Source organism: Caloenas nicobarica, chromosome 12 (assembly GCF_036013445.1).
Source record: "Caloenas nicobarica isolate bCalNic1 chromosome 12, bCalNic1.hap1, whole genome shotgun sequence".
Classification (NCBI taxonomy): Eukaryota; Metazoa; Chordata; class Aves; order Columbiformes; family Columbidae; genus Caloenas; species Caloenas nicobarica.
In genome coordinates, this window is record NC_088256.1 from 2,224,799 (window position 1) to 2,252,610 (window position 27,812).

The window sequence follows — 27,812 nt, forward strand, 5'->3', positions numbered from 1 at the left end:
AGGACAGCAGTTTGATACCAACACTCTTCCTCTTCTTTTTCTTTCTAAAACAAACTTGATGCACAAAGTGATCTCTGCTGTAAAGCAGCCTGTAGGGCTGCCTATTTGCAAGTGTTTTTTTCCTCTATTTTGTTCTGCTTAGGCTGCTTGTGGATGTTCACTGAGAAAAGACATGAACCCAGTGGTGTGAATTAAGCTCTCCTTTGCTAACACCCACCTCACTCATGAAATCCAAGACTGGGATCATAGGAGACTTCCCCCGGAGACCCATTTACCTATGGAGAGCCTCAAGAGCCAAAGTGCAGAAGCAGTTGGTCACGAAAAGCCTCATTCCTAGCACAAAAACCACTCAGAAGTCAGGCACACCGGTTGAGTAAAGCAGATCTATTTCAGCACCATAACAGTTTTATTAAACTACACTATCAAAATCACATTGATGGCAGGGAGAACGTTGCTATCAGTGCATATTTTCTGTACTAAGACTGTATTCATAGCATCCAGCACTTGCTGAGGAAAAGGACACTGAGACAGAATCCTTCACAGCCAAAGAGACAGTAGAAAACTCTTCTACAAAAATTAGGGCAGTCAGGGGCCAGTTGGAAGAGAGTGAAGGGAAACATTTCAAGTCAAATCAGTCAGGGGGGTTATTTGTTAAAAGTTCACTTTTAACCGGTGTTTGTTAGTTCTGCATCTGAGATAGGAAGATGCTGATAAACAGTTTTCAAGTAGCATCACCTGTCCCTGCAGCTGCCTGTTCGCAACCCCACACAAATATTGTGTACTGCTCCTTCACTCGGGACCTGTGATGCACACACCTGAATACAACAGCTCAAAGTGTACTACAGTTATAAAAACCTGCTTATCTTCTAGAACAAACAATAAAAAGTAGCAGAAATACATTCTATACAGAAGTAAAAAAAAAAAAACACCACAAACAAAACCAGTTGAGTTTCAGACATATTAGAGTACAACAGTTTGAATTTAAAAAGTCTTGCTTCTAACACCTATGTAACTATTTCTAGTCTCCCCAAGCTGCTGCTGTGCAATGTGCTGCAATGTGCCGCAGCAACGGCTCGAAGCTGCTTTCTGGCACAAACAGGATGAGCAGCAGCCTCCAGTGTCCTCAGGAGCAGGTCACCTACCGAGTTCTCATGTGACAAACCTTCCAAAGGGCTGCAAGTAGAGGTTTATATGAAATAAGGCTCTTTTCAGTCTTCACAGGAAGACTCAGATTTCAGCAACGTTTTGAACAGTGGGAACACAGTAAAGCAGTCGGCTGCTCTGCCAGGAAGAGGTTGGGCTCTGGGCAGAACAGCGGAAGGTGAGGATAGGAACTATATACACCAGCCTGCGCTGTGACGGGTCTCTCGTCATTTCCCAGTGACGTTCTGACGCCCAGCCAGCTGGGCTCTGTGTCACAGCGCTGTGTGTTCGGCAGTGTCAGTAACACCCGTCCTTCCAGGAATCTTCATCCAGGGCCTGAGCCGTCTGTGCTGACTGGAGAAATCTGCTTTGAGAGACAAAAATAAGTCACTACCTGTTGCTGTGCACGGGAATGCTCGTTAGAGGGTTTAGTTTACGGTGGGCTTCTACAACACCTGGTTTTTGCCAAGGTGAATATGTGTCTGCTGCAGCTCTATGTCCCACGCACCAGGACAGACACCACAGCAGCAATTCCAGGCAGTTCAGAGAGATGAAGGGACCATACTGACTACTAATGGCTACTTAAAACTGATATATTGATCCTGCTCTGCTCAGTTATTGACACTGTTGTGCGTCTTTTCCCCCCCAAGAGAAATAATTTAACTTGCAAATATGGCTAAACGTGAAAGATATTCAGGTTGTACGTAGAGTTCTACTACAAATTAAGAGTTTAAAAATTCCCTTTTGAGTTTGTTTTCTTTTTTTTTTTAAATAAGTAGATACAGTTCCATTTATTGAAGGTTACAATGGGACATTAAAAATCAACAAGTGCTTATGGCTTATTAGTCTGATACTGAATCAAATTGACTTCCCTCGGTCATAAAAGTTTACACTAGAGTTGTACTACAGATAGCTGTAAAAAAAAAAAAAATTTTAAAAAATCACTTTTGACAATTTGGTAGTGGATTTACCAACACAAAAGCACAGCAGATGCCATAGGATAAGAAGACACTTTGCTAAAATGGCATAAAGCTGTCAAAGCACGTCATTGTTAGAAGCATTTTAGAGGCCTTATTCTTTAAAGACACTGAATATGTTCTAACTAAACAGCTGTTGCTTTAGACTATCTACAACCTTCAGCTATCGACTGCCTAAATGTTTAGGAAGCTAAGAATAAAAGCTAAAAGCTAGAAATAAATGTCAAAAAAATGAAGTCCAAAGATCAATTGCATCTTTCTGGATTAACATGTGGCCCCTAAATCAGTTCAGACTTGTGCAAAAAGAACAAAAATTCTAAGTTTTTGGAATTAATATAGACCCTGCTTTCACCTTGTTGTATGAAACCACTATAATAATACAGAACCATGATTTAGACAATCCTTGTCATTTTGTCCTACTTTTCAAACACTTCTAAAAGCCATTAGGCCTTGGACAATACCCACCTAGAGTCCTACCTAAGGACTAAGAAATTAAAAACCACACCAAACTTATTTTACCAGTAGCGAAGTTACAGAGGCACCAAAGTAGGCCACCTGAGAAGATTATTATATTAATAGTAGAGTTTTTCCCCCTTCTCAAAAATAGATGTATGCACCAAATAAATATGTGCCATAATGTTCGTTTTTTTATAGAAGAAGTTTGAGTCTATGCCCCTTCATCTTCCTGGATAATTAGCCTTGTTTAAAAAAAAGAGCACTTTTTTAAACAGATGGAATACTGAAACATCGAATGGTTCGGTCACAGATTACATGGTAAAAATGGGCAATCTCACCCAGAAGCTGATGAGTCCCAGCCTGTCAGTTCACACGTACATTCACATAATTTAATTTTAGCAGTATTTAAATCAACTACAACACTTTGCTTCTTGACTGGGGGCCCATGAGTTTTCCAGTTAAGTCCTACCCTTTCTGTAAGGGCTCCCCAACCACAACCCTACATCTCAATCAGTAGCTCTGACCCAACTCTACACCCACGTCACACTTTAAAATCCGAGATAAGCGTCACTTTATAAAAAAGTTCCTAATCTGCAGACATTCAAAGTCTGTGAGGCTGGAAGTCTCACACTTACCTCTTGGATGGTGGCGTTGCCTTGCTCTTGGGCACCGAGGTTCCTCCAACAGACGCACGTGCTTTAAGGGGTGAATTTTTTGCCGCAGTGACCATGTTACTGCTCCTGGTAGTGCAAGTGCTGCTGGAAGAGCCTGGACTAAGCAAAGACGCCTGTGGTTTTCGAACTCCACTGACAGCACTTGTGTAACCGCAGGCTTTTACTGGCTGCCTGGCTGTTAACAGAGAGTTTGTGCACGACGCCGCTTTCATCGGTTGTCGCACGGTGAGGGGAGACTGCCCGGCAGTGGAGGAATACCTGAGCTTACTGGGAGCCAGACCTAGAAATGGAACGACAGAAGAAAGAGTAACGCATGGGGCAACGGTATTTTAAGAACGCTTCTGGGTACCAGTTAAACAGACAAAAGGAAACCAGCTCTGTGTACAGAGACATGGCGCTGACCTGCCGACCGCTGCTGAGTTCTTGGAATTCGACTGCTCGGCACCTGCAGATCTGACTCCAAGCTCCGGCTGCTCCGGACAGACTCCAGCGTTCGGAGGCTCGTCCTGGCCAGGTTGGGCATGCTGTGGCGCATCTCCTCTGAAATCAAGAGCAAATTCTCTTTTTTGCTGCTTCCAGAGATGCATAATGGTTTATACTATGTCTTGATAAACATATGCACTTAGAAGTAGACAAGTATGTAACTAATTCCAGTAAACAACAGCCCTTTTGAAATGTATATGTCAAAATTATTTTCACGGACTCATATTGAAAGCACACAACTAGTTTACCTTCGCTGTTCGCATACTTGAGCCGGTCTTGCATCGGACTTTGCACCGACCTCCGTGGGGGACGGATCCGGGAAGTCGACGACCTGCCGTAATCTGCACTGGAAGAAGGCGACTGACACCGGGGGGAACTGAGCGGAGACGGTGAATATCTGTGAGCACTACGGTACGACAGGGAGCAATCGTAATCGTCCTCGAGGCTGTACGTGTCGAACTCCTGGTCGCTGTAGGTGCCTCTTCGCAGGGAGTGCAAGGAGGCGCTGGAACTGCGACGCGAGACAGACGCGGAGCTGGAGGCACAGTCCTGCCGCAGGCCTGGAGATGGAGGGAGCATGGCTCAAAGTCACGACGCTTTAAAATAGAAATTCCTTACCCAGTTGCAACGCAAGTTCACTAGCAATGATTTAATCAGTGATTCATTTCACCTTGGAAGGAGAGTCGAGTTAATAACTTTACTGAAGACACTCATAGCTTACGGAATCTCTAAACTGGAACAGTGTCACCCATATGAGTACTGTTTAATTAGAACAAAGAGTTAATATTCAAATTGACCTGAATTACTCCTTATGTCACATATACAAGCAGCTGTGGTTGTGGACTATATATTGCCATGCAAGCTCTGTTTTGTTAGCTAGGTACAGGAGTCTAATTGACAGTATGAATTTTTTAGTTCAATTAATTATGCACTCACCAGCATTTCACATGTTGAAACAAAGATCTGAACTTCTGCCTCCAAGTGAAAAAACATCTGCTTTTTCTTGACACCTACAGTGTATCTGGTTGGTTTATTTACAGGTCCTCCCCCAAATGATGCCTTTAAATCTTCCTGCCTAACCAAATATAAGCAACTTCTTGCCAAGAACTGATTTACCAAACCAGGTGAAGGGAGTTCAGAGAAAGGCATCAGTTCAAGTTCTGAAAAACTCCTTTCTCAGTGTAGTCCCCTCACTGCAGAGATTAAAAAAAAAAAGCAAGCGTTCCCATCTTTCCTCCCTTCGCAATGCAAATATGAAAAGCTTCCATCACTCTGAGGATGAGGTGCTTTTCATATTACACTGGAAACTTTGTAATGGGACACAATTTCCTTGACTTTTTTTTAAGTGATCATAAAGCATAAGAAAATATTCAAGTTTATAAATAAAAAGGCCCTTATTTGCTTTATTCACTTTATTACAACTTTTCCTCAGCTGCGCTCAGGTGTAATAAAGTGATAAAAAGATCTTAACATCTTTTGCTCTCTTTGGTGTCTTATTCTAATTCTTAGATCATAATATTTTTTTCATTTATAAAGGCACAGTACTAAAAGTAAGTGTTCTCCAAACAAAAAACAGAGAACTTCATTCTCTATTTCCTGTAAATCAAATTAATGATTAATTTGCACAGACAAACAGAGCCAACCACATTTTTCCACCTTGATCTTCAATTAGGCCCCCATCCAAATCACACTGAAGTCAATAGAAAGTTTACTGAGGATTTAATGGGAACTGGATCAGGGCCCTGAAATCCCCACACACCGGGACACAAACATGTTTTATGCTTAAGTTAAATTTGCAGAGCTGTCTCTGAGCACTTTACCAAAGCAAAACTGAAATTGTCATTTCAGCTCCTTCTGGTTTAGTACTCCTGGTATTACTCAACGCAGCAGTAAAATACTACTTGCACCTTCTGTGAAATAAAGAATTTGTCAAGTGGAGTCTAAGCTTCTAATCTGATTCAAGGCTGCAGTTAGGCAGCCTGCTCAGAAAAGCAAAAATTTACAAGCAAAAAATGTTGCTGGGTTATTTTTTCAGCTGGTTCAGTTTCCCAAACCAATGCACAGTGTGGTCACCCAGGTGCTCGTGTTTGCTCCGGTGAAGGGCAGCAACCAGATGGGCAACTGGGAGCTGCTGCTGTTTAAACTGCTGCTACTATGAAACAGTTATTGATGAAACTTCATCTGTACTTCAGAGACAATCTGGGATGGAGTATTATAGAGTGGCAAGTGTAGAGTCTTACATCTGGGCAGGAACAACCCCAGGTTCCAGTATAAGCTGGGGAATGACCTGTTGGAGAGCAGTGTAGGGGAAAGGGACCTGGGGGTCCTGGGGACAGCAGGATGACCATGAGCCAGCACTGGGCCCTTGTGGCCAAGAAGGCCAATGGGACCTGGGGAGGATTAGAAGGGGGTGGTCAGTAGGTCAGAGAGGTTCTCCTGCCCCTCTACTCTGCCCTGGTGAGACCTCATCTGGAATATCGTGTCCAGTTCTGGGCCCCTCAGTTCCAAAAGGACAGGGAACTGCTGGAGAGAGTCCAGCGCAGCCACGAAGATGCTGAAGGGAGTGGAGCATCTCCCGTGTGAGGAAAGGCTGAGGAGCTGGGGCTCTGGAGCTGGAGAAGAGGAGACTGAGGGGTGACCTCATTCATGGGGATCAATATGGAAAGGGGGAGTGTCAGGAGGATGGAGCCAGGCTCTTCTGGGTGACAACCAGTGATAGGACAAGGGGCAGTGGGTGCAAACTGGAACACAGGAGGTTCCACTTGAATATGAGAAGAAACTTCTTCCTGGTGAGGGTGCCAGAGCCTGGCCCAGGCTGCCCAGGGAGGTTGTGGAGTCTCCTTCTCTGCAGACATTCCAACCCGCCTGGACACCTTCCTGTGTAACCTCATCTGGGTGTTCCTGCTCCGGCGGGGGGATTGGGCTGGATGAGCTTTCAAGGTCCCTTCCAATCCCTGACATTCTGTGATTCTGTGATTAAAGGGCACTTAAGTATTTAACAAAGTGGGCTTTTGGAGAATACTTTAAGTGTAATCTTGAGAATGTTACACAACTGCTAAGTTTAAGTGGCAGTTTGGGTCTGTAGATTTTTAAAGGAAGCCCCTGCAAATTACAAACATTTCAAGTGATCTACTAAATTGTTTTTTAATTGGGGAGAGAAAACCAGTTGGAATCCACCTGCATTCCTCTACAATTCTAAAACCGTAACACAAGGGAGATTGCTGTCACGTACTTTCTTCCTGAAGACGTGCCATAACCTGGACGTCCGTCAGGTCCTGCAGTTTATATCCCATGGAGATGGAGTCGTCAGAGGTGCTCAGCTCACTGTCCACCGACGACTGAGAGCTCAGTGCAGAATGCATGCTCAGATAACCTGCGGCAGGGAAGGACAAACGGACAGAAAAAGCATTGATATCCCCACACAAAACAACAAAGAGCAGCAGAGTATTCTGCTAATAAAATCAGTGCAGTTGTGAAGCTGAGGTATGGTTGCTAGGAAAATAATTAAGAAGTTAGAAATTACTTGAGAACGCAATGCTCAGTATTTTCACCTGTGATCTTCAGGAGGCAGAGTGTGTGGGGAAAAAACTGTGGAATTCTGTCCAGAAGGTGGCAAAGGGATGCTTGGTAATTTTGAGCTTAGAAACATCATTTAATAGATCAGTATTATCCCTGCCTATTTTGAGAAAGGGGCAACTATCGATCTAGATACTAAGCAGCAAAATTATTATGTATTAATATACGAAGTGCTTGCTAGGGCATTGGTGAGCAGTCATGGGAATAAAAGGATCCAAATGGCTTTCAGAGTACAGTACCTCAAAAATCCATCATGCAATCTGCTTATGCAAAGTAGAGTTTACAGTAGATTGCCTCCTCCCTGTTCCTGAGGTTTATCCAGTTTCTTCCTATCATCATAAACCAAACTCTCTTACAGGGAAGGAGGTCATGAAAAACAAACTGGAGGGATCTTTCCAAAAGTCAGGCATTTAGGGAAGAGCAACAAATAATTTGCCTTTTGAAGAATAATGAAAAAAAATTATAATCATAATTAAGTGCAAACTTTTAACTGTTAGCACTTTTTCTTAAGTAGGTCAGTATTTTCCACGGCACAAGAGCATCACTACTTGCCACTGAACTAGGGAGATGAGAACGAGCTGTGGAACTGGGGGTTACACAGGGACTTGTCCTTCAGATGTGGGAGGCTCGCGAGTAGCCCAGTGCACAGAAATTTTATAACTACCATATGGCTTCATGTGTATATATATATATATATGTATATACACACATATATACATATTATTTTTTTTTTGTTCTTGTTTTATATATATATATATAAAGAACAAGAACAAAAAAAATAAACAAGCCACATTACTAGAAAAACTTTTGGAAAAACAGAAGGATTAGTAAGTGTCAAAACCTCTACATGACAAACATGCCACTGTTGCAAAATTCCATAATATGCTCCTAGCGTAAGAAACGCTTGAACACAGACACATAAGACCATGTAACACACAGAGCTATTTTAGGAGAGAGTACATCATTACTGTAAAGACAAGGTTGCAATTAGTACTATATAGATTTAGACCCACCAAAAAAAAAACCAAACAAAAACCAAAACACCCATGATCTGACAGAAGATCAGATAAAGCCGGTAGATATGCAAGAGCCTCAGAACACTTAACATCACTTCTGGCTAGAGTAGACTTAAGAAATACAAATCCTACTCAAGCAGGAATTCAAGATCATCACTTAAATAAAAAGCAACAAGTAGGCTGTAGCACACCAGCCGACAAATCGAGAATATAAGTCAGCCTCCCAAAGCATCTATATGATGTCATTTACCATTGATTTTGCCTCAGCTCATGCAGTTTTGTCGGCTGTGTTCTAAGAAGTCTTGAAGGCCGTGCACCTACTGAATAATTCTCAACAACGATGCTAGAAATACAACACGTTGTCTGTTCTCAGCAAAACATCTCAAAAACATTGCTGAGCAACCCTTTCAAGCAATGGTTAGTGCCCTTCAGGCAGGAAAAAGCAGCAGGTACCCAACATTATTTCTTCAACCCATTTTGAAGAGCAGTGCCTGATGACACCAAAACCACTGTTTTGTACCAGCAAGCCTCAAATTCCTCATTTGAAAAGGCATCAAGTTATTCCGGTTTCAAGATGCTGGCATAATAGCGCAAGAAGTGTGACTGTAGCGCAAAGGGTGCGTCTGTGCACATGTGTTACACAAATCCACACCCCAAGTCAAGACACTCCAGTATCGAGACTGAGCAGCTGCGTAACATAATCCTGATTTTTCCTTCCAGTGACAGGAATAGACGTTATACGCAGTTGAAATAAAGCCAACATAAGAGCAGGGACTGCACCTGGAGTAGGTTCTATAATGAATAAGCACAGGTTTCCTGCTGTGACCACCACCTTTTTTAATACCAAAAGCTGTATTTTTTAATGCAGCTGTATCTCGAACACAGCTTTTTAAAAAGCCAAGTTCCCAATTCCATTGTGTGTGTTTAGTTTGGCTGCTGCATCTCAAATTGCAGGTTTACTTAAAAACAGTCAAGAAGGGAAAGAAAAACATTCACATTCTTTCATCAGTAAAAACTGTTGTGGCTCAACATTGCAAGATGAACTGATTATGGTTTTCATTACAGAAACTTCAAAATACACCACATCTGGATTTTGTAAAAGGTTTTTTTTTTGTTTAGCTTTTAAGGGAAGTTACTGTTAAACCTTTTTTATTTGAATGGTAGAGAAGCTTCATTCTTCTTAGAAATAAAATTAGATTTGAGTGAATTTAAACTTTAACCTCCTGTTAGCACGTACACAAGCCCCAAGGGAAGAGCCACGAAACAGATGAAGCGAACTCTCACCATTCTACGTGGACAAAGCCTGTTCTGTACTTGGCTTTTTATTTGGTACCCTTGACAACTTCAGGAGATTTGCAGAGCAAATGAAGAAGCCTAGGAGTTGCACAGAGACTTTGGTTTTACACATCAGTAACGCTGTGCAAAAAGGTGCTTAGACATCTAGACCACCAACCAACCTCATATTAAAAACAATAAATTGATTTAGGGATTTTTCCCAGGAGAATCCTGTTGCAAAAATAATCAGTCCTACACACATCCTTTTGGTTGCAAAACAGAGATAAGTGTTAATTTCTATTTATAGCAGAAAAGCAGCAGATCTCAAAAGCATACCTGCAGCTGTGAAAGCATCCACATGCAACCCTTTTTTTTGATCTTAAAAAAAAAAAAAGGTTCATTTAATATCAAGTTTCAAGCCAGAAATGGTTAAACATGCTTTATGTTTTCAAACATGCAGATTAGGATATAGCAATTTCCACACACACACAAAAAAAATAAATAAAATAAAATAAAATAAATCAAGGAACTGTTGATAATAAAGCCAAGAGGCAAAACATTTGTCCCAGGAGAGTGAGCACGAACTGCATCAAGAATAAACAAAGCTCCTGGAAGAGCCTACCTGGGCTCCTCAGGCAGTAGTTAAATGCAAAGACCGCCCTGAGGCCGAGCCATTTCGGAGAAGCCTCGTTATTGTACCCACAAATACAGGCTTCTAATAAGAATCTTCTATAAGTTGCCTCCAAGGTAGGAAATCTTACTCCAAACACAATTAAGTCTGATGGAAAGCTTTTGTTATTCTGCGTTTCGCTGCCCACTCCGCCAGTTTAAAGGCTTCTCCTGGAGAATGTGCCTTTTATCTTGAAGCACCAGGCTTCTTTCTGTTGCCTGTGTTAATATTTTCAAAAGAAACTTCACAAACTCTCAAGCCAGAAACTGAATCCAAGTAACTTTATGAAGTTAACACCTACGTATGATAACATGATTCAAGAGCAATATTTCCTTTGCCCCAACAGGTGTTTTCTATTTTAAGTCACTTAAAATTAGTGCAACTTATAAATATATAGAAAGTTATAAAAACAAAAATCATGAAATAACTACAAGAAATTTAGAATGCAAGGACGTTTCCTCCCACATAACAGATGAGACCTGGGTCAGTAAGTGAGCAAATTAAAAGGAGAAAACCCCATCGGGAGATACACATCTCTTGGAAACTTTTCCCTGTGTCAATTAGTACTTCTCCTTGCATTTTAAACACTACAGGTTTGTGCTGCTCTACACATGCCATACCTGAGCTGCCACAGGTTAGTAGTGCTTTGTTAGTCGATTTGAGATGCCCGGGAGAGTTTAGTGCATTGCTACAGGAGCCTGGCTCTGTATTCAAGTTATGTGCGCTTGGTGATGCCAATGGACTGCAATACAGGTTTTTCCATCTACTGGCTAGAAGGAAAAAAAATACAAAAAAAAGCCATAAAGGTTATTAAATTCTTTTTAAAGGCAAAGAGCATAAGATAAAGGAACGCATCAGATCAAACAAGATTAACTATTGTGACAGAGGTACTTCAAATAAGACATCTCGATGGCGGCAATTACAAGACGTAGGAAGCAAAGCAGCGCCTGTTCCCTTGCACACTCTCCCCTTTAACTTGTTTTGTCACTTCTGAAGAATTCCAAGAATAACTACTGACAAACTCGGCTTTAAAAAAGCCATACATTTCTGAAAAGTTTCAGTGCTCGTCCTCAAAGATGACTGTTTTCTTAAAATCTGTCACTTCGACACCCCACCTTCATTTTAAAGAACTCCATTGAACCTTATGTTTACACATGTTATTTTGAATAATAATTAAAGGAGAGCAAATCAATATGAAAAACAACATTCTGAAATATTTATTCAGCACACAGACTCACATATGAGTTGGTGAAATGATCAAAAAGAAGCCAGGTAGCAAAACTTACTGTATCCATGCTTAGTGATTTACTGGAAATAAGCAGCTACTACGCTATGGAAATGACGCGGTCTATGATCTCTAGATATTCAAGGGGCTGCAGAATTGTCCACCAAACCCTAAGCATTGCGAGGAAAGGAGCTAAGAAAATAATGAAGATTCATTATATGAAGAGTTTTATTTTTTATTTCTCCCACAAATATAAATTCAGACTATTTTTCATTAAAAAGGAATGACAGAGTACAAATAAAGCCTGATACATTCCAGACAGAAAGCAAAGAGTTAATCAAATGAATCTTCATTTAAATTTTTAAGTGCAGATGGTTTATAAAAGTAAATGAAGTTTGTTCTCAAACTCATTCAGTTACATCAAATCAGGAATTTCAAGGCTAAATTTGACTTAAGCCCGATTACAAGCAGTGCAAGACACTGTTAGTATGTAAATTTAAAAAAATTTTTTTTAAATCACTGAGGTCAAACTACTGGTCAAACTGAAATCAAAATTATTGCATTCACATGGAAGACAAAGTCAGCCAGATGACAACTTTTGTACCAAACTGGGGGTTATATTTTAGCAGTAGAGACCATCACTGAACTTCAAGACATTAATTCTCTCAGAAACGTCACTTTTTCAAACCCTGCTGACCCCAGCTTTTATGTCTACCTGTCCATCAGTCAAACTAGACAGATGAGGTTGCAACGTGTCCTGCTCGGCGACGCTATTCAAGTACGAGTTGTTAGAAGAAAATAATATTAATAAAACTAATCCTCCTCCAGCTCCAAAGTAAAGCTATGTGCTATAGAAAGCTATAAAACATAGAAAATGATTATTTATTCACTTCGAACCCCTCAGTGTCTTGGCTATCAGAAGTTCAGCCCAGAACTCACACATTTTACATACAAACCCAGAGTATATTTGAAAAGACAAAGGCAGGAGATCCACCAGATGGGTTCAAGTGATGCACTACAGGTATGTAGAAATAGAATAACCTCCTGGTTTTGTAAAGAAGTCAACTCTGCACCTATTCTAATGGCTCTTGTATCAGTGAAAAGCTAATATGGGATTGGTACTTCTGTGCTCTGAAAAAAGAGAAGAAAAAACAACCCTACAGCCCCAGAATACTGACTATGTGACTAGTGAACAGAACCCTTCGGAGCATTTTGGTTTCAGGCAGATTAAGCATGGGGTTTTCCCTCAGTGGTTAAGTAACACAGCTGAACGTCACCATAAAGTGCTTTTAGGGGATGATAAAACTGGAAGGAAAACTAGGTTTCCAAAAGTGACACCTTTTCTTCAAGTCACAGATTTTAATGGTTTGTTATTGTAAACTTTTAGCATCAGAAAACTATTTTACTGAGGTAAAAATACTAATGGTAAGATATGGTAAGAATAAGAAACACTCAGCAACACTAGGAGTTCTTATAGAGCAAAAAGCTGCAATAATAGTTTCATATGATTCTCTCCCCCACTACCCAAAAGCACATTTTTCCTCTACATATTTGTACATTAAAAATGTTTAAATATTAAAATAAAAGAGCGTCTGAAAACAGTAAATGTATTTTAGCTTTTAGGCTCTGAACATATTAAAAGAACAAAGTAAGGTGGTCAATTTGGCAATTCATCTGAAATGACTGTATTTATGTCTTAAAAAAAAAAGTCAAAACATTGTAGTTCAGTTTGTTTCGTCTGTTACTTACAATCAGCAGTTCTCTTAACATTTACAGAATGATCTCTTATCTTCATCAGTTGAGGCATTACCAACGTAAACCCAAAGCAGGGACATTTTTATATAACGACAAAGACGGCAGTACACAAACATTTATTATCTCTGCAGATATTCTCCACTACAGAAACCACAAACTTCATGTCTCCTTTGCTTTACTGTTTCTCAGTAACGTAAAGTACCCAAGTGGAAATAAAAGACACTTGAAGCAGCAATTATTATAGTTTTCATACCTTGGTCTAGTCTGGTTATCAGAGTTCGGCAGGCTGCTTCTGTTTCAGGACTGGGATTATCCAGCACTTGTCGGCACCATTTTAAAGGCGAGTCTGTTTTCTGATCTGTCGTAGATTTTCTCGGCGACACATAGAGCCTTTGCAAGGATTGAAAGGAGAGTAAAAAATGCTCATTAACTCAAAGCTTACAGCCAAAGTAGCATTTACTAAGGCACAAGTAACAGTAAGCCATAGAAAAGTTCTCCAAATAAAAAAATGCGGAGAAAATTAAAGTTCAAGTTGTATACTCTGACTCAGAAACACAATTGGCTATTGCAATAGTAAAATTCCTTAAAAGATGGCATCCCATAGAAAGTACACAGCCATCTCATGGCAGACAGCAATGGTGAGGAGATGGTTCTAACCTGAGATTCAAGATCCACTTTCTCCAGTCTAACTGTTGTATTTTTCATTAAACACCCCCCCAGCTCTGGATATTCCACCTGTATTGCACTGCAGGCCACAGTTGTCTCCGATCTTCCCGCAGCTCTGAACAGCACAAAGACCCCCCACGGATTTCAGGGATAAATCATTTAATTGGAAGATTTAGAAATTTTCAGTCATTTAGGAAGTATGGCTGCATGCTAACTTTCATTTTTTATTGTAATGTTAGATAAGTTCTCCTAAAGCCTAAGTTTTTGACAGTTCTAATACACCTAGCATTGCTCTGCATAAACATACAGGATTAGCCTTATGTACAGGCAGATTTAATCAACTTATAGTATTGGATTATTTACAACTGATCTTGTGTAAAGTAGCTTCTTAACTATTAATTATTTTTTAAGTAGAAAATTTCTCTCAAGACAGGTCAAACAGTACAGGAGCCAGATTGAAAAGTAAGTCAAGTACTTTACTTACATATCCCACATTTGCAATTTTAAAGTCAAAAAATCCCAACAAAAAAAAGCACCCTATATTTTAACATCTTTGCTATTTAGCACCACACTTAAAACTTTCGCGTGAGGAAAAAAAAACACCACAGTATTGTGTACATATAAAAGTTAAATGGTTTTTAATTCTTGCACATTACTTAGAGAACACTCTCAGGTAGAGGGTATCGAGATCTCAGTTACTCAACAGCACAAGAGAGGCAGGAATAGAAACAAGAAGTGTCATCATTAACAGAATGTGCCCACAGATATAACAAATTCCCTGTGTATAATGATACGCACCTTACTTAAACGTTAGAGTTCCAGCGAAGTAATCTTAATATGCATATTTACTACGAATGCATTGCTACGAAAGCATATTTAATATAGTATTCTGCTGAAGTCATTCAAAGGAGCATAAATAGAATTCACAGGTAAGAAACTTAAGCTCTATGATGATGAACTTAAGAACCTGCATCTGTGCAATTTCTGGAAGAGCTCTCAACTCAATAAAAAAGCAGAGAGAAAATTTCTGAAAGCACCAACTTTTTTGGTCTTGTTCACAAGACCATGAGATTCTTAAATTTAAGTTTCAAACTACTGAATTTGTCCACGATGTAATTTCTTAGAATTAAGTGTGCTAGAAGACGACGACAACTTCCAAGCCTTCGAAATTGTGTAGGTATTGAACATCTTTCTAGAAGGGATATGCTTTGAGACTAAATTCTGGGGGATGAATGAGGTGGTAGATACCCCATCTAGAGGTGGTGGATGAAGCATCCCTGGAGACATCCCAGGCCAGGCTGGACGGGGCTCTGAGCAACCTGAGCTGGTGCAGATGTCCCTGCTCATGGCAGGGGGGGCACTGGGGGAGCTGGGAAGGTCCGACCCAAACTGTTCTGTGCTTCTATGAATGCCCCAGAACCTGACGGAGAAGTTTCGCTGTCGTCTGCAGACATGAAGTCCAGCTCTCAAGTCTATCGGTGTCACCAGGCTCTGGCAAACTGTTCCCGTGGCCTTTAGCGAGCACGAGCGCTGCAGTTCTGTACCGAGAAAATTCACATCAACAGGCTTCATGGGTCCTAAGCTCCAGCGAGAGCAAGAGAGTTCTTCTGAGCACACAACTGCTATTTTTTTCCACCATCACCTTCTTCCCAAGTACCAGTCCAGCACCACTTCACCTTGCGAACCGCTCAAATTGATACAAGACCCTCTTGGTCACCACAAACACACTCCATCATTTACACTGCTCCCAACATCTGTCCCCACACCAATAATATTTCACCTTCCTCAGTGCAAAATCCAGTATTTGAGCATAAAATGATCATGATGATGGTTTTAAGATTTCAAGGAATGTCTGTACATGCTTCAGCTGCTTCCTGCTCCCTCTTCTAGCAATAACTTTTGACATTCCTGCAGCAAGATGCATCGTCTTTCTGCTCCAGTTACTTGTTCTCACACAGACACCTCGTTTTTCAAGAAATTCATAAAATACTCCTTTCCCCAACAAAACCAACATAAATCATCAGCTATTTTAGTAATTATCCTATTAATTTCTAAAAAAATATATATAGAAACATACTACAGGACTCTCCGTTGTTAGGTGTCCTATCTGGGAAAGCAACATTTGGCTAAAATAAAACATACAGACAACCGGGATATTTAAAATATTGTACTGGCATCAAAATGTCCCTCTAACCTATTACCCTGTCTCCTTACCCATATCCAGGTAAGGATAAGCACAGAAACAATCAAATCAATCCAAAAGCTGTCCCCAATTTACATATCTGAATAATATCCCTGGCCAGACCCACCTTTTTCAGGGAGCAGAGATTCAATCTCTTCAGTCATGTCTCATATAGAAACTTTTTCATACCAAGCTTTACACAAAACCACACGCAAATAAAAAAAAAATCCAAAAGCTAATTTGCTATTGACAAAATAATGCTGAGAAATGTGAGTGCAAATATCCCTGAATGTGCAACGTTATCTTTTATGAAAGAACCCACAAGCATCTCCTGCTGCTTTTCTGCACGGGTAAATGAGCATTACAACCACTTTGATCCAATAAAACAGAAAAAGGAAAGTGCTCGCTCTCTCTGGATTTATTTTACAGTTCAGACCAAAAAAGCAGCAATAAAACCATAAAACAAAAAAGAGGCCAACAGCCCCCTTAGGGCAGGTCACGCTGTTCTTCACATATTTTAGGTTAAGGGAGAAAATCCTGCTCTACTTCAGCTAGTAGTTGTTCTATCCAGCGCCTTCCATGCTTTTAACTGTGCTTCTACGCAGGACTGTATGAGCTGAAAACGGGAACACTTGTTTGATTGCTAGAACTGTTTCCACATGGAAAACCTGCTTCCCAGGCTGTCAGAATCCTCCGTGGTTTGCCAGAGGACTCTCATTTTTCAGCTGACAAATCTATCGGCAAAAGATACTCTCACTCATAATTTCACAAAACTCAATTAAGTAAGCACAACTCATTTTTTCAGAGCACTGACAGACAATTTATTTAAAAAAAAAAAAAAAGAGAGGAACTCTGGTTTGATTTCACAGCATCAGGTTTACTCTTTTCCTTTTTAATGGCTTTGGGAAAGAGTTCTACGTATTTAGCAAGCTAACTTCTCAAAATGTGCTGGCATAGCTTGTTCTTCTGCAGCACTGCACACCATCAGCTGAGAAATGAAAAACACCAGGTTAATCCAGTGTCACATTTCCAGCAGAACTAAACCAGGTTTTCTTCCGAAAGAGGTTTACGTGATAAGCTAAACTCACTCTGCTCTGTTTAAAAAGATGCAGAATGTTATTTCTGGTAGTTTTATCCTCTAAGGCTGTTTGATTTGTCAGGTTAACTTAATCCAATAAGCGCTGGAAAAAAATGTACTCGGGCATGTCATTAACTGTGCGCACAGCTGCCAATTTATGAGTCAGCCAAAGTCTTTTGGGTTTAACAAACACGCGATTAGTGAATAAGCTTTACCTCGCATTTTGTTCCTACAGCTCAGCAGTTTGGATGTGAAACACGTTCTGTTTAAACGGCAAAAGGTTATGCTTTGAATATTTTCTTTTGTCAAATTGCAAATGACAATTAAGAAGTTATTTAGATAGTTACAGGGCCTAATACAAAATTCAGAAAGTAAACATTTAGGCATATATACTCAATTTTATGTGTGGGGGTTTGATGCATAACTTATTAAACACGAACGAGATTTTCTTCAGCTTCTGTGAGGAAACCCTTAGATAAAGCATCTTTAGTTTCTGCTTATTATGTGTCCCGTACAAAGTATTTTATAAAACACACCTCTGTTAACAGACAAGTAGTTTCAGTCATGCAGCAAGCGCAACATGAGATTTTTATTTCTTCCATTAAGAACGTACGCACTCAAAAATAAATTTGTGGAACTCTTTGCACTTCATTCTGACACGTTCCAATCTACTAAAACCAGAGCATCTTCTAGAGATACTATTTTTCTTTTGGGGTCAATGTCACAGGAGGATTAATGGGAGTTAATAGCCACTATTGTTTGATTTTGAAAATACTGCTTTCGATAAAAAACCCCAAGAATCTTGAAAACATGTGATAACTTTCTCAACTTGCACACTGTACTGAAAAAAAAGCATCTTCACAGATCAATCGTAAGAGTACAAGTCAGTATTGCCTGAGAATTTAAGATCCTACCCACAAAGAATATTTGCACTTGTAGATATATAGATCATAAGAAGCTAATTCAGGCTGCAGAAATATCTATAACTAGGCATGTTAGTAAATTAAACTGAAAGTAAAATGAAACTGTTTTTAAGACACAGGCTTGGTTTATCCTACATCTTCCACAGCTCTTAGCACCAATAGCTACAGCAGTACCAAAAAGGGCAGACGTTACACCCATTTTCAAACCTTTGAGTTATACACATCAATGCAAGGACAGAGAGACCTGAGGTAGCTAAAGATGTTTAGAAGAAATTAGATTTCTAAAATACAACCTCAGAAAGTGCTAAGAAAGCAGCTAAATTCTTCTATAAAGTGTGTATTTCAATCAGATTTTTCATTTTCCTTTATGTACCGGACTTCAGAAAGTTGATTTTTCTGATTTATTGCTGTGCTTATGGTGTTCTAGTCTCAAATTTAAACACTACTGTTGAACAGAAATACAAACACCAACAACGCAGCATTGTGGAGTGGAAAGAGGTCTTGAAATTATAGAAACATGAAAGGAAACAACAGGAAAAATCCTGTGGAAAACACTCCACACAAAAACATTATAGTATTAGCTCAAGTAGAGGTTTGAGCCTTTATTCCCAAGAAACAGAAATTGGAAAGAGAGAAAAAAAACCTATACTGCAAAACCCAGAAGAGGCACCACTCTTTTTCATGACTATCTAGTGACTAATCCTGCTGAACAAAATACCAAAAATCTCATCACTAAGTCACAGAAGCTCTAAATATCTCATTAGCTTAAGCTCATGACACAGCCAACAGCCTATAAAATGATCAAAAGGCACCTTGTGGGACAATATAGGAGTTGTATTATGCTATCCATAGCCTGCAGAGGGGTGCTGAGCAGCTCTGGCAGCAATCCTGCTGCAGCGAGGGGCAGAGGCACCCAGCACCCAGGTTACCATCCCTGCTGTTCGTTTTACACAAAGAACCCCGAGACAACGCCTCCAACATTTCAATAAGAACTCAGACATTTTAAGCCTCCACCATCAAAAGCAATTTAACCTGAAAGGTCGTATTTTGCACACAAGCAGGTAGATTTTTCTTTTCAGATGATTCAACTCTGGCACTGGCAATTACTGGAACAAGGGCTCCTGACGGTCACACAGAACCACAGAATGTCAGGGATTGGAAGGGACCTCGAAAGCTCATCCAGCCCAATCCCCCCGCCGGAGCAGGAACACCCACATGAGGTTACACAGGAAGGTGTCCAGGCGGGTTGGAATGTCTGCAGAGAAGGAGACTCCACAACCTCCCTGGGCAGCCTGGGCCAGGCTCTGGCACCCTCACCATGAAGAAGTTTCTTCTCATATTTCAGTGGAACCTCCTGTGTTCCAGTTTGTACCCATTGCCCCTTGTCCTATCACTGGTTGTCACCCAGAAGAGCCTGGCTCCATCCTCCTGACACTCCCCCTTTCCATATTGATCCCCATGAATGAGCTCACCCCTCAGTCTCCTCTTCTCCAGCTCCAGAGCCCCAGCTCCTCAGCCTTTCCTCACACGGGAGATGCTCCACTCCCTTCAGCATCTTGGTGGCTGCGCTGGACTCTCTCCAGCAGTTCCCTGTCCTTCTGGAACTGAGGGGCCCAGAACTGGACACAATATTCCAGATGCAGTCTCAACAGTCACGTCATCTTAGAGCTGCACAGAGGGTTTGGAAGGAGCTCATTGACCCAGACATCACAGAGCATCGTACCTGCAGCTGGGACAGGCGGGTAACACGCTATGCAAACGAGCTAGACAGTCAGGAAATGGTTTTGATAAGTCATCTGTACATTAAATAATGCAACAGAGCTAACTGACCTATTGTTAAAAATACCTCTGGAAGGTTTTCGTAAGACGATCAGTCTGGGAAAATAAGTTGCAAATTACTGGTTTTAAGTTGTGTAGAGTTTTGCTGGCAAGGAAACATCACCGGCAAACTACTGCATGGCCTGTGGAAACGTAGGAATTGATTATATAGAGACCAGGGAGTTGAAAGTTCTCCCCCAAATCAGAAGCACAAGATGGCATATTTTTGTGCAGAACCACATCCTCATTTAGTGGAACTCCTCCAGAATTTTTTTTCCTATCTCTGATGGTACAACAAGCTAACAATGATGATAACCTGCACCATGTTGAATTAAATGCCTTAAGCATTAATACAGAAGCCCGGGGACATGGCTGAAAACACACACACCCAGGAAACTCCTAAATAGTCACTTATTTGAGCAAACGATGCTCCTTCTTCCTACAAAGACTATTTCGAGGGCGCGCTACTTGCCGAGTTGAACTCTTGGATTCAAGCAGGAGACAACACAACGCTCAGGTGAAGGCAGCACAACCTGTTTTCAGCCGAAAGACAAGTTTTTGGGAATCAACACTGTGCAAGGCATGGATTCAGCAGCAACACAGGGATTCACCCGAGTGACAGGGATTCCTTCTCCTCCTCACCCCAGAAAAAAACCAGGACCATGTTATGCTGAGTAGACCTGTACATTCATATACGCACCCATCATATTTTACACTTTTCTAAAAGGAACTCAACAATTTAAAAGAAACATAAATAAAAGGTTGTTACATGGATTTGTTTGGGGTTTATGGTGTGTTTGTTTGTTTTTTTCTTAAAAAAAAAAGGCAGAAGAACATACATAAAAGCTTATCTGAAGCCCTGTGTTAAACCGCTGGCAGTTTTGCCACTTGGATCAAGATCTTAATCAACAGCTGTAGCAATACTGGAGAGCCACGTTCAAGGGCCTCCTTCCTTCCAACAAGAAGAAAACCTAAAGTTGTTCAAGGTGAGGCATGAACTGAGAGCTTGGTGCTCCTTCCATCAAAGGAGACAGAGGCAAAAACAGCCTAATCCAGTAAAAAGGATAAAGAACATTAAAAATTGCAAGGCTTTTCACCTCTGCCATTTATTTCTCTCTCTTTCATCCAATGACGCGTTAATAAGAACAGTTCAGAAGGGGCTGGAATTTGAATCATTTCATCATAATTCCAAGTCAAAATTCTCCCTCTGAAGCCTTACCAGGAAAACCACTGGCAAAACACCAAATGAGTAGCATGGGAATGCACAACAAAATGCTGACCACAAATCACTGCACAAAGAACAATGAACTAAACACACAGAGGACCACAACTTAATTCTTACATACGGGGAATACCTAAGAAAACAAACAGGAAGACAAACAAGGTACCGCTATTGAAGGCATATTTTGTTTTTTCCCTTCTGTAGAGGTAATAGCCTTTCCACAAACAGCTCAGGAGCTGACCTGTAGCACAAGGGAATGAACGGGTGACCAGTAACGGGCAAACAGCCATGAAGTCTAAGTGAAGCTTCATGCTGAGCTCACCAGCACGGGAAGCCGACTTTCCCCTGGCTGGGTCTCCAGGATATTTACAATTTTGAATAGCTATTTGAGAAAGTGACCCAAGAAAGCAAGTCAAGGAACAGACACCAAAGAAGTACAGAGTTACAGGTACCTCATGTTTCACAGGAGTTCAGTCGTTGCAATGTTGTTTTTCAAAACAAAACCTTTGACCACATGAATATTGCTGAAGCTGAAGGAAGCTGCACAGAAACGTTTGCAAGTTTGATCTGAATAAACCCGATAACACAGTGCAGAAATGGAGACTCTGCACCTGCACAGGAAAGTACCAAATAGTCTGACTCACTCCCTCATGCTCCAGGGCACTAGTTTTTGCTGTAACCACTTCGGCTCAAGTAGCAAAATCCACCCAGCAGAACTAACTACAGGTTTCAAGCCTGCTGAGAAGTCGTGGGCACAAGTACCATACCACAACAGAAATTACCCTAAAGTCTGGGCGTCTTCGTAAAATGAAAATGACATGAAGGTAAAAGAACTAAAGCCTCTCTTTTTGAAAGCTTCCCACTCTCCACTCCCTATTTTAAACTCTTTCATACTTTAAAATACAAAATGACTTCTTCGTTTTCTTTAAGGTATAAACCATCATCCCCTCTACTAGATAATATTAAAGAAAAGGTCAGAGAACCAAAAACACCAGGCTGTTAAAATTTATCAATTCAGCAGTGACAGGAAAAAACAAAGCCACTGTGAATTTCTCAGAAATTACCAAAAATCGTAAGTATCAAAGTACACATAATATGTTCCAAAATTAGCTACAGTTTCCCCCTCCCAATGTATAACATTTAAAAAAGAATTGCAAATATAACGATATAGTAAGCTATTCACTTTGACTAATACACTGCTTGACACATTTAGATATTACTTCCATTCAAGCAGTACAAAATTCCTCCAGTCAGCAAAGCCACCTTATTAAAGTTGATCCTAAATCCATACAGCACCAGGAGTTTTTTTGTTGGGTTGTTTGTTTTTCAAAAAAGCCCAATGAATGCATGAATATCTGCACAGACAGTATGTGAGATGTGCTTACTAAGAGAAGTTAGGATATTTGGCAATAAGAATAGCCGTGCACTATTGATTGTACATACATTATTCGTTCCCCACTTGAGGTTTAGCTGAAGAGCTCTAGAACAAGACGACATTGTAAAAACTGCTTCTTTTTTCACCAGGTTTGTTCGACAAAAGGAAAACAAAACAGACAGAAGCAATGCAACACGATCAAAGGGAATGTATGATAACAGAACTTGCACAAGACCTCCATAATACCACCATTATCTAATCTCCTTGGGGCACCTCTTTTTAATCTGTTAGCCTGTATTAACCAAATTTGACAAGAAAAGAGAGGTATTGAAAACATGAAGATCCTACAAGGCCTAGTGAGATGGGCACCTGGTAAAGAGGAACAACCTTATCAGCCACCAGCTCAAGGGGAGGTTTATAAACTGAGCCTCTGTGTGCAGAATCTCCTGACTGCACTGGACAGTATTCACTGCCCATGGAAATCTCTGACTCCAAATGGTTTCTTTACCAAGTCAATATAGTTTGAAGAATCTCTCGTGTCACAGGCTATATAAACATGAAGATAAAACCAGCTGTTTTCACTAACAGGGAAATAATGGAGCATGTCTTCCAAATTCAACTTGTTAAAATATGCTCTTATCTGGTTTGGGGCTTTTTTTTTTTTTTTTTTTTTAAAAGAAATCTGCTCATAATGCTGTTTAGGTATGCTAAAGAGTTTCAGTGATCAAGTTAGAGACAGTATTTGGGTGTTAAAAGAAAGCTTGCAAAGAGAAGAAAAATCACGACTGGCAGCAGAAGTTAAAACCAAAGGAGAAGCCACTTGTACCATCTGCAGCCAGCAGAGGTGTGCAAATGAACTTTCTGAATGCCCAGAAATAGAACACGTAAGAAGAAACTCAAATTTGAAGAACACTTCTAACTTTATACATTCCTTTCCAAAACTAACACTGCAAAGTCAGTCTTCCCTCAACTGTCATCTCAAAAATACTTTACCCTGGTTTTGATATAACTTTGAATTTCAACTTGAGCTGACATCACTACGTGGCTGAACTCCATTGCATTAGCAAACGTTTACCTTCACTTATAATGGCTAATGAATTTTTAGAGTTTAAGATCTGTTTTGTATTCAGCAACCATTCTGCAATGCTATTTTCGCCACCAGAATAATATCTAGCTAAACAATTTTGAACCACAATGTACAGATCCCCGAGGCTATCCTACAATGTCTCGTAATTGAGAACTCTAGGTAAAAATCTCAAGTCACAGCCATTTCAGGAGCTTCAAACTTTAACCACCTCTGGAAGGGCAAGGGAAATTAATCTGCTTGTTTATAAAACAAGTTCTGAACGAGGCTGCTGGTGGAGAGTTCTACAGTCAGGTCAGTTAAGGATGACATCACTGATCGGCTTCAGTTCATGTCTCCGAACAAAAGAAACAGGTTAACTGCAGAGAAGCAGTTTTCAGGAAATTGAAATGATGTGTCTTCTTAGCTACGAGCAAAAGCCACAAATTCTAAACAGTCTGAGGTTTCGGTTTGTGTTTTACAAAGTTCTTTAAATACAGTACTTGACAGTTATGTACAAAGTTTAAAAACTCCATTATTCACTCATCTGTACGCATGAATCATAGAATTGTTTTTGTCTGAAAAGACCTTCAAGATCATCAAGTCCAAATAAAGTAACACGGACAGAAAGTTTTCCATGCTTGCTACAGCAGCGTCAGGAAGAAAGGAGGAAAGACAAGCCTTATAATTAAAATTATTTTTTTAAAAACCCATAATACTCCGGCACAACGGTCTTAAGAACAAACGATAATGAGAACTGCATTCTTGCTGCTAAAAGTCAAAACACTATATAGAAATCACCTTATACCCTTAAAAATTAATGCACGCCTAAACACAGAAACTCTCAACAGCAGCAGTCTAAGTTCCAGGTATTACTGAAGTTTTGAGATACATACCAGCAATCTTCTTCTTCAGTGCAATTTTCAAGTTCTAACACTGTCACTTCATCCAGATCTGTGTTATTTGAAAGACTTTCTAGATCTCCACATTTTTCTTTGGGATTTTGTTCATTTATTTTAACTGAGGAATCAACACCTGCAATGACCAGGTTTCCCATAAGCTCTGTGCTATCGCTTGTATCCACAAGTGAGGAACATCTGATTTTATCATCACTCTTCATTTCCACCTTACACACGTTGGAAGACAACTCCTCAGTGGCACTGTTGCAACTGTATCGCATTTGGCCATCTATGTCTTTTTTTAAGCAGTTGTTCTCTCCTTCCTCTTTCCTTATTTTGCTTAACTGGTTGTGCAGATCTGCCATTATTTGCAATTCTTGCTTCTCGGTTATGGCATTGATGCTATTATTAATTTCCATCCCGTTGAGCCCAGGGTCGTGGTTATCCACACCAGTGCGGATGTCGCTCTGTGTGTTTGTCCCAAGCGTGTTCCTGCTGCTCTTCATTCTTGGGTGCTGACTCTCCATCTCTAGCCTCCTCACCAGCTCCCGCAGCTTTCGCACCTCCTCCAGCTCCGCTCCAACCTCCTCGGCCGCCGGCTCCGCATCAGGGCCCATGGCAGAGTTCGCCGTCGAGTCTCGCCCTAAGTCAGGCTCCAGAGCACGATCCTGATGGATAACTGGGGCATTTCCAGGAACTACCATCATCCAAAACACACGGCTTCACTGTGAGACATGAAAAACATATGAAAGCTCCACAAAGATACACGATATTTTAAGCAAACGTGAATTAAACACCAAAAATTCTGATTTTTGTGAGCATTAACTAATTACAGGGGTACACGGTGGCTGAATTTAATCAAAATCTATTGAAAAAGAACAACTGAAATTAGTATGAAGCATTTCAAGCACAAATTACTCATTTTAAATAGCTAGGATATGCAACTATTATGCTACAAATTAGACTGTATAAAAGGAAGCTGATTTAATCATGCACAATAGTTTAGTTTCCATCTGTTTACAAACAAAATACATGAGAAAATGACTGACTGAGCAAAGTCAGGAAACATAATTAGCAAGGTGCTGACGTCAGACAATGACAGCATTAAGAAAATGGTAAAAACATCCTTTGTTCCTTACCAGGTTTATCCTGCAAAAACAGAAAAAACTTGAAAACATTTCTGTGTCAACTTATACCAAAGACTAATGACAGGAACTGCAGTTACCATGTACACGAAAATACACATAACTGGTGTTTTTACTGGTATATTTTCCTGTTACTACTGAAAAGAGGCAAGCTCTTTGATGCAAATACAGTGAAAAACAGAAAAAAAATAAACACATCACACCATGTATCACAGATTCCAATAAGCTTCATAACATGAAACCATCTCTGCTTTTACTGTCTTAAGTGCAACCTGTGGTTGTGTTGACCGAAGAAGAGCCTGCAGAGCATCGTCAGGCAGACTTCAACTGCCCAGGTGTTCAGGCTTCCGCAAAGCCACAAAATAATGCCGGTGCATTTAACACACACTTTTACAGCACTTACAGAATATTAAGCAAACACTGATTTCTCCTTACACTAGTGATTTACATGAGGTTTCGGTTTCAATGTGTGCATTCATTTCTGAATAGACTCTTCATTGAAAAGCCCCTAAGATGAGACTGATGTCCCACAGAGTAAGTAAAATAGATTTCCCTTAAAAGAAATCCCTTCTGTTTTGCAGAAGGAGGGCAAACAGATCGACAGACAGAAGAGGGAGACAGACAACACAGCCAATTCAAAATTTAAAAGATTTGATGCAGGCTTTACAACTGCATTTGAACGCTGATTTTTCACGGGTCTACATGTTCTTCCTTCCTCCCTTTGCTGTCTGAAAATTTCTCCTGTTTTTAAGGCCTAACTGCCAGCAGGTAGAGGAGAGCGCAAAAATTAAATGTCACATAAAGTACACAAAGCAAGGAAGGTTAAAAATACAGACACCCCCGCATACACACCTCAGCATCTCCCCATTAGTTACTTGTAACAGCACTAGCTGAGTAAGTTTCCTAAAAAAAATATACAGGTTTTTTTGCTTGTTTTTGTTGTTTGTATGGTTTTACTTGAGAGGATTTTTAATTTTGGTTCTCTACATAGAAGATGAAAATTTTAAGACATATTTGAATTAATAATGAACATGGACAGCACTTAGGATGAGCTACAGGTAAACAGAGCTGCCTGCATCGCACTCTAAACACAGATTTCAAAATCATGCCTATAAGAAGCATTGCTGAAGTCATTCTGACTTGGGGAAAATAAAATTAATTTGTAATTACCAAGCAATCCGATTCCTACTCCTAAGCCCACTTCAAAAATCTCCTTGCATCCGATCTCTCCGTGAGTAACCAAACTAGCATGATTTCCAAAGATATTTCAAAGCTATTGCTCAGTAACTCGCTGAGGATGCACCATCGGAGTGCTTAAGAGTTCTCCTGGTAAAGCAAAAGACAATGACCCAAGGAAGGGAGAAAGTAATGAGATCGCTCACCCGAAAAATCAGTTCCCCTCTAAGGCTGAGGAGCAGCAAAAACTGCATTTTCCTTCCCACGACTGGTAAGTCTAAAAAAATCTAAATAAAGCTCCAAGGATACAGCAGGAAAAAAAAATACAAATCTGCAAGACTTAATTTCATTGTATAATGGGCTGAAAAAAGAAAAAGAAAAAATAGAAGGAAGCCACATTTCAAGCCATTCCTGTGTCGGAGACAATAATTTGGACTTTTTCAGAAAGACATCCGGGTTTCTAACGGCCGGTTAACGGGCTCCCCTGAGCACGGCGGAGATGCGGCTGGGGGGGGGCGAACACCCGCCCCCCGTGTGTGGGTCCCCGCAGCCGGGGCTGCCACGGCCCCCCCGCCCACCCCCGTTCCGCCGCGGGCGGGCGGCGAACCCGCGGCCCCGCGGCGGGGAGGAGGTTCCCGCCTGGACAGCTCCCGGTGCGCGGGCACGGCCGCGCTGAGGGAGGAACCGGGGGAGGAGGAGGGTGAGGGCGGGGAGAGGGTCGCAGCCGGCGCTGTGTGGAGAGCGGGGCCGCCGGGAGGACGCTGCGGCCCGGGCGGGCACCCCAGGGGTGGCGGGGGTGCGCTGCGTGAGGAGCGGGGCGGCGGGGCTGTGAGGGGCCGGACAGGCTCGAGCGCGACCCTCACGGGGGGCTCGGGCGCGGCTGGTCCCCGCCGAGCCGAGGGCTCCGGCCACCTGGAACCTCTCCCTTCCCTTCCCCACCCTTCCCGTCTCACGGTACCTGCGGCGGCCACCGATGGGCGCCCTCCCCGACGGCACCACCACCACCACCGTCGCC

The 27,812-nt window shown here is 41.1% G+C and overlaps 1 protein-coding gene across 1 annotated transcript; it reads right to left on the reverse strand.

The window, feature by feature from the left end:
* Positions 1-453: 453 nt before the first annotated feature.
* LOC135993526 (SLAIN motif-containing protein-like) lies at positions 454-27,812 on the reverse strand. The gene is made up of 8 exons (XM_065643453.1): positions 27,756-27,812; positions 24,474-25,201; positions 13,504-13,640; positions 6,966-7,106; positions 3,982-4,293; positions 3,653-3,790; positions 3,212-3,530; positions 454-1,507 (listed from the first exon to the last, which is right to left on the reverse strand). Exons 2-8 carry the CDS (start codon positions 25,181-25,183, stop codon positions 1,441-1,443), a joined length of 1,824 nt encoding a protein of 607 aa, XP_065499525.1. The 5' UTR covers positions 25,184-25,201; positions 27,756-27,812; the 3' UTR covers positions 454-1,440.

Coding starts and splice junctions, on each gene's coding strand:
- LOC135993526 (XM_065643453.1), bottom strand. CDS start 25,183: ATGATGGTAGTTCCTGGAAATGCCCCAGTTATCCATCAGGATCGTGCT. Junction 13,641..24,473: donor ACTGAAGAAGAAGATTGCTG/GTATGTATCTCA, acceptor ATCCTTGCAAAG/GCTCTATGTGTCGCCGAGAA. Junction 7,107..13,503: donor GATAACCAGACTAGACCAAG/GTATGAAAACTA, acceptor TCCCTGCCGCAG/GTTATCTGAGCATGCATTCT.